A 15,132-nucleotide genomic window follows, 5' to 3' on the forward strand; every position below is an offset into this window, starting at 1 on the left:
CATAGCCCCACAAATAGGAGTGACATGTGTTCAGGTCCGGAGAATATGGCCGCCAATCGAAGCCCATGCCAGTGGCCTTCGGATACCCCAGAGCCAGAATGCGGTTCCCAAAGTGCTTGTACAAGACATCAAACACTCTCCTGGTTCAATGGGGTCGAGCTTCATCTTGCGTAAACCACAACCTGTCGAAATCAGGGTCACTTTGGATATGGGGGTGAAATCATCTCTCAAAACCTTCACGAACCGTTTCATAGACACCGTTCTATCGATTAATATCACACCGATTATTCCGTGATTGGACACTGCACACCACACAGTCACCCGTTGAGGATGAAGAGACTTCTCGATCACGTATGGGAAGAGGTGTAGATCTTCAACAGCAATTTGGCGCAGTGTCTCCCGGTTCATTTCCACTTGTTGTTCAGCTCGTCTGATCGATTTCCTAAGGCTGGTTTGAAACACAGCACTTGTCTTCTCGATGTTATCCGGCGTTTTCACCCTTTTTGGCCGACCGACATCGCCAATACTGTCATCACGAACACTAGCCGTTGTCTCAAGCTTGTGAATCAAAAATTCTTGATTGTTAGAAGACTTAGACCTGATGTCTTCAGTTTGAACCCGGTCGCAAATTTCTTTTGAGCCGCAGCTGGGCTGTTATTGCTGGCTTAGTAGGTCTTCACGAGCGCTATACGCTCAGACACGCTCTACCGAGACATCTTCACGTGCAAATGGCCGATAACGACAACGCGCTTGCGCATGCACATACTAGTTCCCATCATGCCCCGCCGCCAACCGCCCAGTTTGAACGTCCTAACGCAAAACCGTTCAGAATTTATGACAATTTTATTTCATATACAGTATTTCAATAACTGTCTCCTTGCATGTGTGTCCTGGTCCAACACTTCACCTAGTGCCGCATCAGGTCTACATTGCGCTGTTGGGAAAAAGGAAAAGATCTTAAGTGAAAACATATACAGGGCTATTACAAATGATTGAAGCGATTTCATAAATTCACTGTAGCTCCATTCATTGACATATGGTCACGACACACTACAGATACGTAGAAACACTCATAAAGTTTTGTTCGGCTGAAGCCGCACTTCAGGTTTCTGCCGCCAGAGCGCTCGAGAGCGCAGTGAGACAAAATGGCGACAGGAGACGAGAAAGCGTATGTCGTGCTTGAAATGCACTCACATCAGTCAGTCATAACAGTGCAACGACACTTCAGGACGAAGTTCAACAAAGATCCACCAACTGCTAACTCCATTCGGCGATGGTATGCGCAGTTTAAAGCTTCTGGATGCCTCTGTAAGGGGAAATCAACGGGTCGGCCTGCAGTGAGCGAAGAAGCGGTTGAACGCATGCGGGCAAGTTTCACGCGTAGCCGCGGAAGTCGACGAATAAAGCAAGCAGGGAGCTAAACGTACCACAGCCGACGGTTTGCAAAATCTTACGGAAAAGGCTAAAGCAGAAGCATTTCTTAAACAGGAGATTGGAAAACCGATGGATCGGTCGTGGTGGAGATCATGATCAACAATTCATGTCATGGCCTCCACGCTCTCCCGACTTAACCCCATGCGATTTCTTTCTGTGGGGTTATGTGAAAGATTCAGTGTTTAAACCTCCTCTACCAAGAAACGTGCCAGAACTGCGAACTCGCATCAACGATGCTTTCGAACTCATTGATGGGGACATGCTGCGCCGAGTGTGGGAGGAACTTGATTATCGGCTTGATGTCTGCCGAATCACTAAAGGGGCACATATCGAACATTTGTGAATGCCTAAAAAAACTTTTTGAGTTTTTGTATGTGTGTGCAAAGCATTGTGAAAATACCTCAAATAATAAAGTTATTGTAGAGCTGTGAAATCGCTTCAATCATTTGTAATAACCCTGTAGAATACTAATAAATGAATAGACGTTTGTGGAAAAAGAAAAATGGTATTTTCAAAAAACAGAAAGATTATTAACAAATGATTAATAATAAGAGATATGGATGGCCTAACACCTGTTTTCTAATTTGACAATCTTCTTATTCTTTTCATTCTGTCCGAATACGATGGCTAATCTCTGTGGCGCGTTCATAATAATGATCCTCTCTCTAGTATGTTGTACAGACCTCGACTGACGAAACTCACACAATTGGAAGAGTAATAAAACGGGGAGAGGAGGAGTGAGGACTAGATTTAAGGCAACCTATTGGTCTAGAGAGATGGTAGGCGAAGGTAAAGGGCGTTGGTGCCCTTAATTTTGAATCCAGAACTGGGACAGTGTTTCGGTGACCTTGATTTTTCCACCATTTTCATGTCACACAGTTACCCAAAAGGCGTGGGTTGGGGTATTGGGTTACACCGTGACCTTGATGTAAGATAGTTATCTTGTCTGGAAATGGTACTAATATACTACTCACATTCACTTGTAAAAGGCTACGCATCTAACAACGGCCATTTCAGGGAAGAGCTACACAAATTCCACGATTTTCTGCGCGACGTTCATCCGAAAATCAGATAAAGACTGACGTCTGCCTACCGTGTTTAGACGTTGAAAACACCCCCGTTATGTCCTTTACTGGGTTTTATGTGATCTACCGAAGCCGCCAAAGAGTTAATTATTGTATGACCGTGTGCTTAATGGATGAGAGGCTATCGGTTTTTATGCTTCAGTTTCGAGGGTATTTCAACCGAGTGCGGCTGTTCTGAGACGGAATAGTTAATGATTGAAAGTTTGTCTATTATTAAAAACCCATAAAGGTTGCGATGTACAAACTGGTATGTATTTTCTACGAAAACATCAATTCTGAGGCAGTTGCTACCTTCGCCTTACACGTTTAATTACGGTTATATCTTTTGTTGGTTGCTGATTTTAAGTACTTCGTCACACGCAATGATAATGGTCAACATTCACAACAATCCTCACTACAATCCATGGTTGTTGCTGGCCGATGAGGTTGACGCGAAACACGTAATTCGGCACTTGTCACTTTTGGTTTCATATCACCCGCGAATCGGTATTGATGAGGGTCAACCCCACGACGATCAGGGGGACGCGCTCATCTGTCATACTCCGGTGAATTTACCGTTTACTACTCACTCGACCACCATTCTTGCCCGTCTCTCTAATACTACTTCTCACTCAACACTAATCTCACTGCCTCCTGCAGCGCTCGACAATCGACTCCTGTCTGCTATCGACATAGGTGTCGGATACTAATATCGATGTTCGTGGGATCACGGATCCCTTACAATGTGTTGGGGTACAGAAGACATGTCAATACTCTACGTCACAGAATTTATAGAAAATTACCAATAGGAACAGGTATTTAGATGTTTCTTCGCACCACCACCCAACCCAGCAGCAGATCGCTCTAAGCACACTGTCTTCGCGTGCATTCTGCATCAGTCGCAGTAAGAGCTTGCGATCAGAGTTATATTTCCTTAAGGAAACGTTGATGGCCAACGACAATGATGACGTGTTCATAAGCAGGGCCTTCAAACGAAGCGATAATAATAATCGCGCAAACTGGAGGAACGACTAATTTTCTGCACATTCTGAAAGGTTACCTTTGTGATTAGAGTAACCGACAGCAAAGGCGGTGTCCTTCGGAAGACTGGTACAAGGATTACATTTCTCAGTCAGTAAAAGATAAAAGACTTGTTTCGACCAACAGCGATACGTGCCTGACCGCCTCCACAATGCTCGAGTCTATGCAGAAATGTCGGCGGAACTGGGACAACAAAATAATGCTACACAAGGAAATGTAAATCAGCGTTAGAACAGCACTAACAAGGGAACCTCCCCATCGCACCCCCCTCAGATTTAGTTATAAGTCGGCACAGTGCACAGTGCATCGAGAAAATAGGAAGAAGTTGTATGGAACTATGAAAAAAAAGCAAAATATACAAACTGAGTAGTCCATGTGCAAGATAGGCAACAGCAAGGACAATAAGAAGTGAGGAGCTCCGTGGTCCCGTGGTTAGCGTCAGCAGCTGCGGTACGAGAAGACCATGGTTCAAATCATCCCTCGAGGGAAAAAAATTTTATTTTCAGACAATTATCAAAGTTCAGGCACTCACACATAATCAACTTCGCTCTCCAAAATTCCAGGACATGTTCAGATTTGCTTGGACATATGCATGATTTGACGGTCTAAACACGGAAAAATTTGAAAACTTTAAAAACGTATGTTTTGACAGAGCACAGGGAAAACTGTGCGTCTGTGAAACTGTTGCATTCATTTGTTGCAGTTTATGTGACAAACTCTTATGTTTTAATCACTTTTTTGGGAGTAATTATCACATCCACAAGAAAACCTAAATCGGGCAAGATAGAAGAATCTTTTTACCCATTCGCCAAGTGTACAAGTTAGGTGGGTCGACAACATATTCCTGTCATGTGACGTACATGCCGTCACCAGTATCGTATAGAATATATCAGACGTGATTTCCTGTGGAGGAATCGGTTGACCTATGACCTTCCGATCAAATGTTTTCGGTTCCCATTGGAGAGGCACGTCCTTTCGTCTACTAATCGCAAGGTTTTGCGGTGCGGTCGCAAAACACAGACACTAAACTTATTACAATGAACAGAGATGTCAATGAACGAACGGACAGATCATAACTTTGCGAAAATAAAAAAGTAAACTTTTCACACAAGGGAACACTTGAACCATGGACTTCTTGCTCCGCAGCTGCTCACGCTAACCACGATACCACGAAGCTCCTGACCTTAGAACATCCTTTATGTTGCCTATCTTGCGCATGGACTACTCAGTTCGTATATTTTGCTTATTTTTTTCATAGTTCCACACAACTTCTTCCTTTTTTCTCGATTGATCTGTGTTCAGTTTTTCAAGACCTATCCACTGTGCCAACTTATAACTAAATCTGAGGGGGGTGCGATGGGGAGGTTCCCTTGTAAGAAGAATGTGACAAGGTTATGGATTGTAAGAACATACGCGTGGTAGGAAGAAAGAGTAATATGAAGATAGTATGTGCTCCCGAAAGAACAGATAACATTGATGACTGGACAGCTTCTCTAGAATGAAATGATAATTAAAATTAAAACCCTCAGCTGCTGACAGGTGTTCTTTATACACATCAACGGGAACAGCTGAAAATGTGTGCCCCGACCAGGACTCTAACCCAGGATCTCCTGCTTACATGGCAGACGCTCTATCCATCTGGGCCACCGAGGGCACAGATGAATAGCGCGACTGCAGGGACTTATCCCTTGCACGCTTCCCGTGAGACCCACATTCCCAACTGTCCACAGCCTACATCCGTAGTGCTCCTAATAGATATTTGCCCATTCACTTATTACTCGCGCCAGACTAAGCTGATGAGTCAAAAATGGTTAAAATGGCTCTGAGCACTTTGGGACTTAACATCTGAGGTCATCAGTCCCCTAGAACTTAGAACTACGTAAACCTAACTAACCTAAGGACATCACACACATCCATGCCCGAGGAAGGATTCGAACCTGCGACCGTAGCAGTCGCGCGGTTCCAGACTGAAGCGCGTAGAACCGCTCGGCCACAACGGCCGGCAGCTGATGAGTCCCGTAAGAGTTGGGGCAAAGCGTGCGCATTCGCACTGAAGAAGGTCAATGGCCAGGTAGCCTTTAACTACATGAAGATGGTATGTGCTCCCGAAAGAATGGGCAAAATACCTATTAGGAACACCACGAATGTAGGTTGTGGACAGTGGGGAATGTGAGTCTCACGGGAAGCGTGCAAGGGGTAAGACCCTGCAGTCACACTACCTCTGTGCCCTCGGTGCCTCAGATGGATACGGCGTCTGCCATGTAAGCATGACATCCCGGCACACATTTCCAGCTGTCCCCATTGATGTATAACAACACCACTTGTCGGCAGCTAAGGGTTTCAATTTAATGATCATTTAAGAAAGAGTAATACAGGGTGACTCAAAAAGAATACCACAACTTTAGGAATTTAAAACTCTGCAACGACAAAAGGCAGAGCTAAGCACTATCTGTCGGCGAATTAAGGGAGCTATAAAGTTTCATTTAGTTGTACATTTGTTCGCTTGAGGCGCTGTTGACTAGGCGTCAGCGTCAGTTGATGCTAAGATGGCGACCGCTCAACAGAAAGCTTTTTGTGTTATTGAGTACGGCAGAAGTGAATCGACGACAGTTGTTCAGCGTGCATTTCGAACGAAGTATGGTGTTTAACCACCTGATAGGTGGTGTATTAAACGTTGGTATAAACAGTTTACAGAGAATGGGTGTTTGTGTAAAGGGAAAAGTTTTTGGTCCCTTTTTCTTCGAAGGTGCTACTGTAGCTGGACTACAGTATCTGGAGATGTTAAAGAATTGGCTGTTACCTCAGCTCGAACAAGAAGCACAACAATTCATATTTCAGCAGGATGGAGCGCCACCACATTGGCACTTATCTGTCCGTAACTACCTGAACGTCAACTACCCGAGGCGATGGATCAGCCGCCAGGCAGCCCGTGACAGAGCACTTCATCACTGGCCTCCAAGAAGCCCTGATCTTACCCCCTGCGATTTTTTCTTATGGGGGTATGTTAAGGATATGGTGTTTTGGCCACCTCTCCCAGCCACCATTGATGATTTGAAACGAGAAATAACAGCAGCTATCCAAACTGTTACGCCTGATATGCTACAGAGAGTGTGGAACGAGTTGGAGTATCGGGTTGATATTGCTCGTGAGTCTGGAGGGGGCCATATTGAACATCTCTGAACTTGTTTTTGAGTGAAAAAAAACCTTTTTAAATACTCTTTGTAATGATGTATAACAGAAGGTTATATTATGTTTCTTTCATTAAATACACATTTTTAAAGTTGTGGTATTCTTTTTGAATCACCCTGTATTTATGGAAGTCCGCGAAGAGTCGAAACTGCGAACAATGAGTACCATTTTAATGCGCCACTCGGGGTAGCCCTGCAGTCTGCAGCACCTGTGTCGACTGACCCTGTCGCAGGTTCGAGTCCTCCCTTAGGCGAGGGTGTGTGTGTGTTGTCCTTAGCGTAAGTTAATTTAAATTACATGAAGTAGTGTGTAAGTCAAGTGGACCGATAAGCTCAGCAGTTTGATCCCACACGAACTTACCACAACAATTTTAATGCAGATGACTAACAGCTTCTGTGTTCGTTGCTGCCAGCCATCACGGAAGTAAACACTCAGCCATGGTGAACACAAACAACTATTCAGGTTCAAAATGGTTCAAATGGCATTCAGCACTATGGGGCTTAACATCTGACGACATCAGTCCCCTAGACTTAGAACTACTTAAACCTAACTAACCTTGAAACTTCCTGGCAGATTAAAACTGTGTGCCCGACCGAGACTCGAACTCGGGACCTTTGCCTTTCGCGGGCAAGTGCTCTACCAACTGAGCTACCGAAGCACGACTCACGCCCGGTACTCACAGCTTTACTTCTGCCAGTACCTCGTCTCCTACCTTCCAAACTTTACAGAAGCTCTCCTGCGAAGTGGACAAGATCCAATAGGACATCGTAAACGTCGATATAAAGGTGGAACGTTTTACGAAAAAAGCCACTCGAACAGCAACAAAAATTTCGGAAGAACAAGCAATTCAAAGCAAGGTCGCAAAGGTTGCACTGAAAAATATGATCAGTGGATCAATAAAATAGAACTTAAAAACAAAGATCAGTTTGAAAAGCTTGGAACAGAGTTGATACAAACTATCGAAGAAAAGATCGAGACCGATTACACCTGTAGCGAAACAACTGATACGTCAAGCATTAATTCAGTACACGAACACGCGCCGTCTAAGAAAGTTCAAGTAGAACCAAGGTTAGACGTAACAATCGCGCAGAAATCGAAACAGAAAACCCCAATTAAAATAATACGTGACATGCCATAGGACGAGTCACAATATATATAAAAACGCAACATATACATTCAGCCGATATCAATCGAAAGACAGGCAACTGAACCAGTAAATCCAATGACACAACATAATAACAGCACAGGTACTATACCGCGAACTACGAGCGTAGAAACACACGAACAACACTTTTGTTCACCAATGATACGATATGACGCGGATATGAGTCAGGAAATTTAGAATGGGCACACAGGCAGTAGATTACCAGAGAATAAACACGACGACACAAGCAGTGGCAGATTATTTGAGTCCATGAATCAGCCACAAACCGGATTTATGAGTAGATATGATACAGACCACTTCCTTACAGTTTGAAAATTTCAATATTTCAAGGAAGAAGGCGGTAGCTTGCATGCACGCACATTCATAGATCAGTTTCAAGTAGGCTTACCAAACCACTGGAGCGTAGCTCACAAACTTGACTTCATTTGTGCACACATGTCTGGGACAGTAGCAGAGGTGACGCAAAGGATCGCGGCTACCTGTACGTCTTACCTACAGTTCAGAACAGCATTTCTCGAAAGATATTGGTCTAAGGAGGCCCAAAATAAAATTAAATACGAGTAACTTCAGATGACACCATATGAAAATTCAGGAGAGAAAAGCGTGGTAAAATTCTTTGATACAATGGACAAAAAGAATCAATGGGTAGACAAACCATACAGTAACGGAGAGCTGATACGCCTGTGTAGTATGAAAGTACCGGTAAAGTATCAACAGGCGACAGTAGAAAAAATGAAAATACCAAAGAATTCAAAGAGGTTTTAAGGGAACTTGAATTTATGTTTAAAGAAGAACAGGTGAAAGAAAAAAGAAAGGAAATGGAACAGCAAAAGGAGAGGACTAGGAACGAATATTCCAATAATAATACTCGTAATCCTAACACCAATAATTTCAGGCAATTTAACAGACAAGGACAGTGGCACAATTGAGACAATTGGCATAGAAACGATAACCAGAATAATTGGTACCGAAATAGGAACGGTAATGGACACTCATACAGTGGTGGATATGGGTTTAGGAATCAAGGGTACTTCGAAAGAGTTCACTATGTTAGCAACTGGCGAGACCAGAGCGCGAATAATTACCGAGGAAATTATGGTCCACAGAGACAAGAACAACATAGGAAACAAAAACCAGATGTAGAAGTAAGGCCACCGAAAACTGCAAAACGTAAAGATTGAATTGAAAAATGCGGAAGAGGTTAGGCAAACTAACGTCCACCCTATCCTTTACTAATCACTAAATCAAAAAATAAATTAAGAATCACCAAAATAACACATTAATTAAAAGAAAGAGACACAATACACACTAACAATCTCTTGTAGTATCAAGTACACTACAACATGCACACAAACAATAAATGGTGCACAATAATTAAAAGAACGAAGAAGTGGTAGGACATAATTAGAATAAAGAAAAGAAATCATATATATCCAATAATTTTTGCCACTATCCCTCTGACAATAAGCAGAAGACAGCAAGATACCTTTCTCTCCTATCCTACAAAGCAAATTGCTACAAACGTATTTCCATGAACTTTGAGGCATGGCAACTGCCACAACCACCTCTCCAAAAATAAACCTTGAATCGTCAAACAAATACAAGCGAACGGAAAACGGAATATTAAGTAGTACCAACCAACATTATCTAGAAATAAATTCAGCAAAATGAACAGTATTCTCCCTACCACATCATCAAATTGCCGTACCGAACCAGGTGTGAAGTACCAAGGCGTCACAGCACAATATTGGGTGACCATCATCGGTAGTCAACTACAATCATCGAACTGCCATACCGTCCCAGGTGTGACAGCAAAGGAGTATCAAGACATCACTGTTTATGCAGTAAACCACAGTCATCATCACCGGTTAAAAGTACCACTCCATGATGACAATGTCTACAAGTAAGACTCGGCATCGCATGCTAGAGTGCTTCTCTCGTGATTTGTGACACCCATACAAATGAGTCGACGCCTTCCAGTATTTCAGTGGGGATCATCGAGCACAGAAACTGACGTAGCACAAAACGAAAAAAAAAAAACTGATAAAACACGAATATAGAGTTAAGAAGATGATATATTTTTAAAAATATTTTTTCCTTTTTTGTAAAAGTAATTATATTATCATATATGTAAAGCCCATAATGTGATAGAGACCTTAAAATATAATGTAAACAAAATTAATTAGTATAAGTAGATAATCTCAAAAATCCCTGTAAAGTTTTTTATATAAATAAGGTTTTGGGTTTTGATTAATAATAGGTTGAAAGAGGATAGAATAAAGAAAAAAAACTTCTTCACTCTTAAAACAGTGACACAAATAATGCCTAAATACATAAAACAAAGTCACACAACAGAGCTTTTGCGAACATTCACGCGAAGCTTAACTAAAGAAAAGATTAAGCCACACTAAAACATGATACACTGCACACTGAGTTTAGAAAAATTAATATTGTAAAAAACAATTTTTGGAAATGAAAAAGAAAAACAGAGACACATACTGGCAACGACAAAGAATAACAACCTTTGTAAAGTCTATATTTGCCTAACAACAAAACATAAATTGTAGAACTAAAAAATAGAAACAATAGCTATAAAGAAATCATCAGAAAAACATTGTTAAGAATGGATGAGAAAAGTTTTTTGGAAAATCTAAAAGAACAATTTTTGCCTGACTTTGTCTCCTGACCTTCTTTGCTTACATTTTCTGCACTCACAATCATATTCACATCAATACGCTTCATTCGAACCCAAACTCGATAAGATAAAGTCAATGTTGTATGAATTCATGTAAACAATATGCAAATAACTAATAAATCGCAAATGCGCAACGAGATTGAAATATTCAAGGCTGGCGTACACACACACATTCAAGACACGATGTTCGCAGGGGCTTTTAGTTCGGGAGACACAACTGCATGCTAGGGGGCCAGTCCCTTCAGAGGACAAATCAGCCTATCTATGTCGGCTGGTGACCGCCCATAGAGCAGACAGCATTTGCCCGAGGGAAAGGAAGAGTGACCCCGTGTTTGGCTTAAAATCAAATTCCGCTACACTGTGTGAGAGTGCCCAGCCTACGCATCCGTTACAAATATAGCACACAGTTTCAGAGATTTTCACAGGGAGACAGCAAACGCCAAACGCCGATGCTACAGATTTCTGGATTGGTCAGTTTAAACGAAACGTCATTCTCTCATTTTAGAAGAGGAATGCTGATTGGCAGACGATACTCCTGACACCTTGAGCTGAAGGAGTAATGGAAGAGACCAAAATATATACCCCTTCATGTCTGGCGTGGAGAGGGGCCGTTCCGTTGTCGCTCTTGGAGCAAGAACACATAACGAGAGCGTGCGCGCTCGTACGTGTACTCAAAGAACGAGGAACAAGTATCTCCTCAGTACTTTACTGGGAGAGCACCTCTGTCGAGAGCAAATTGGAGGGCGACTCTATATTGAGTCCTTGCGATTAAGCACTGTTCACTGTGTTGGCTCTCACACTTACTGTGTGGTGTGAACGGACAGAGCTATAGTTAAACGCCTGCGAGCGAATTTTTGAGTGGCATCGCGGTGCTTTAGAACGTTATGAGCTTCTGTCTGACTTCTGTAGTAGTGTGGGGTGGAGATTGCATCTTGCAGGAGCCACAGGGTAAAGGGTACATCGCAGATTAATCCGTTGCACAGAATGACAGAATAGCACCCACACGCTCACAACCTAAGGACATCACACACATCCATGCCCGAGGCAGCATTGGAACCTGCGACCGTAGCAGCAGCGCGCTTCTGGAGTGAAGCGCCTAGAACCGCTCGTCCACATCGGCCGCCAACTATTCAGGGAGCAACTGAGGTGGCACAGCAACAACAATGTTTTGGATTTCTATCTCTTTCAGTATCTGCTGCCGGTATTTATCAAATAATGGCGACTCACCAATAGGAGCCTCAAGATTTTTACCCAGAAACGCATTTCTCCACAAAAATCGTGGGAGAATATCCTTTTACAAGTGAACACGACACCGTCTTTCTACTGTGGTCATCCATCAGAGACGATAATGGAATCCTCAAGGAGAATCCAACAGAAGGATCGAAATGTCGAGAACTGAAGTATTTTTAGAATGAAATTTTCACTCTACAGCGGAGTGTGCGCTCATATGAATCCTCCTGGCAGATTAAAACTGTGTGCCGGACCGAGACTCGAACTCGGGACCTTTTCCTTTCGCAGGCAAGTGCTCTACCAACTGAGCTACCCAAGCACGACTCACGCTCCGTCCTCACAGATTTTGAAAGGTAGGAGACGAGGTACTGGAGGAATTAAAGCTGTGAGGACGTGGGGTGAGTCGTGCTTGGGTATCTCAGTTGGTAGAGCACTTGCCCACCAAGGGTAAGGGGACCCGAGTTCGAGTCTCGGTCAGGCACACAGTTTTAATCTGCCAGGAAGCATTTTGGTGGGAAATTTGACGCGCCCTAACGAGACTCAGATTATATAATCAATGACAACGATCACATATACAGATTATGTTTAGCCTTAGGATATAAACTCTGTGCACCACTCCATACTTCTCTGGGAGATGTACAAACCAAACACCTGTTATAAGAATCGGCTGTTTGATCACAGCAGTGAAACATTAATGAGCGACAAGTGCTCACCAGGGCGACGGACATGCCGGTGGAGGAGAAGACGAGCAGCGGCCTGCGGCCCAGGCGGTCCACCAGGAAGGGCGTGACGCACGACTCGAGCAGCATGGCGCCGTTGACGATGATGGGCGCCACCCGGCTGTCCACGTCGCCGCCAGCGGCGTCGAAGATGCTCTGCGTGTAGAAGAGCACCGCGTTGATGCCGGCCAGCTGCTCGGCGCACACCACGCCCAGAGAGATGGCCAGCGCGCGGCGGCACCTGCGGGACCGAAACAGGTCCAGCACCGACGCTTCGTTCACCTTGGAGTCCTCCACAGCTTTCTGTAAGGCGAAATCACCACATCGTCCCAGTCAGAAGTCCCTCAAGACCCACTGATGTGCTTCAAGTGTGGAAGTTCCACGCAAGAACTCTTCCGTCCGAACAAACCTCAGTTGGCCAAACGATACCGACTGCAGTGTCATACACGATAGGCATCACTGGATGCGGATATGGAGGGGCATGTAATCAGCACACCGCTCTCCAGGCCGTTGTCAGGTTACTGCAGGTTGTCACAGACATGATACGTGAATTGGAGTGACAATCATTAAAACAAAGGCCTTTTTCGTAGCGACGGGATCTTCTCATGAAATTTCAATCACCAGTTTTCTCCTCCGATTGCGAAAACGTTCTGTTGGCACCCACCTACATAAGGAGAAATCATCATCACGATAAAATAAGAGAAACCAGGGCTCACACAGAAAAATTTAAGTGCTCGTTTTTCCCGCGTGCCGTTCGAGAGTGGAACGGTAGAGAGACAGCTTGAAGGTGGTTCATTGAACCCTCTGCCAGGCACTTCATTGTGAATAGCAGAGTAATCACGTAGATGTAGATGTAGAACTACTTTCCGGAAAATTTGGGACATTATAGTGAATAGAAGGGAGAACCACCAAGATGTTAAGATTGAGAGGAGATAACATGAGAACTGGACTGCAGCTGTGATCATCGTCTAGTGTTGGATGTCGAAGAGGGATAGTCATCATATGCAAGGAAGTCAAAGAAGAGAAAGTTTAAAAATTAATGAAACATTGTTGATTTCTTGTTTTTATACATGGCACTCACGAAATAAATTAGGGTAGTTCTACAGAGTATTTTTAAATGAGAAACTGGGTGAATATGGTAAAGATTTGCATATTTTATTTGTTAATTTTAAGAAGGCCTATGATTGCATACATCGCAAGAGCCTGCTCAACTGTTTAAGGGAGTTTGGCATAGCAGAGAAACTCATCAATCTTATAAAAATCTGTCTGAACCAAACACGTGCAAAGGTGAAGATGGGAAATCGTGTAACTGAGGAGTTTGAAATTGTGAGAGGACTCGGGCAAGGAGATGGGTTGTCCCCTATACTGTTCAACTTTGCCCTCGAGAAGATTGTACGCGAGACCTTCCAAGAGAACGAAGGGATTGAAATCGAAGGAAAGAGACTGGCATATTTAGCCTATGCAGACGACATCCGTTTACTCTCTAGGTCGGAAGAGGAGTTGGAGCAAATGACCAAAGCACTAAAGGAGTGCTGCCAGCAAATTTGGGCTAAACGTAAACGAAGCTAAGACAGAGTATCTCGTTATGACGCGTGGTCATTGTCAGACTGCTGATCATCTACAATCACTGCAGGTTGGGGACCATTCCTACAAGAGAGTGCAAGAGTTCAAATACCTAGGGGCACTTTTCACTGAAAACTCGTCATGTGAAGCAGAGATCAATGCCAGAATACAAGCAGGAAACCGATCTTACCACAGCCTAGCACAACTGCTTCGGTCCAAATCTCTCTCCAGACAGTTCAAGATTCGACTGTACAAAACCCTGATCCAGCCTGTTGTTCTATATGGCTGTGAGACATGGAGTATCCGGAAACAGGACTTCCATAAGCTCCTTGTCTTTGAGAGAAAAGTGCTTCGGAAGATCTTCGGTCCAGTTCTGGATGCAGATACAGGGGAATGGAGGATCAGATACAACCAAAAGCTTGAGGAACTATACCAGCAGCCCAACATAGCAGGGACTGTCAAAGCCAAACGAATGCAGTGGGCCGGTCATGTGGCTCGGATGGAGGATCACAGATGGCCTCGGAAGATCCCGGATTTCACACCTACAGGAAAGAGACCGCCAGGGAGACCCAAGAAGCGTTGGAGGGATGGACTCCATGAAGATTTAAAACAAATGTCAATAGATGTGGACGAATGTCGGATAGCAGCAATGGGCAGAATACAGTGCAGGAGGAAACTTGTAGATGCGTGCGGTCCACTGGGCCTGATCACGTAGTAGTAGTAGTAGTAGTAGTAGTAGTAGTTTTATTTTTTTAAATGTGTTTTGATTAAATACTCTTAGTGTGTGAAATGGTGTTTGAATATATCTGTAGGCTCAAAAGCTAAAATCGTCAAAATATTACTTCTTATGTTGCTGAAAACCTAAAGTGAAAGATAAAAATAAAAGTTATTTCAGGAATCAGCATAAAAAATTGATTCAAGAACACCTAGTTTCAATAAATCATGTGACAAAAAGTTTTGAAATGCAGACTAGTGTTATTTATTGTCCATTGTGCACGGCCGCGCGGGATTAGGCGAGCGGTTTCAGGCGCT

General features: G+C 43.6%; 1 protein-coding gene across 1 annotated transcript in view; it reads right to left on the minus strand.

Moving 5' to 3' along the window:
- LOC126252864 (facilitated trehalose transporter Tret1-like) overlaps positions 1–15,132 on the minus strand; it is a 98,036-nt gene that overhangs the window by 21,893 nt on the left and 61,011 nt on the right. Inside the window, exon 4 of the mRNA XM_049953819.1 lies at positions 12,532–12,840. Within this exon, the coding sequence (XP_049809776.1) occupies positions 12,532–12,840 (309 nt within the window). The remainder of the gene's footprint in view (positions 1–12,531; positions 12,841–15,132) is intronic.

Source organism: Schistocerca nitens, chromosome 4 (genome assembly GCF_023898315.1).
Source record: "Schistocerca nitens isolate TAMUIC-IGC-003100 chromosome 4, iqSchNite1.1, whole genome shotgun sequence".
NCBI classification, from domain to species: domain Eukaryota; kingdom Metazoa; phylum Arthropoda; class Insecta; order Orthoptera; family Acrididae; genus Schistocerca; species Schistocerca nitens.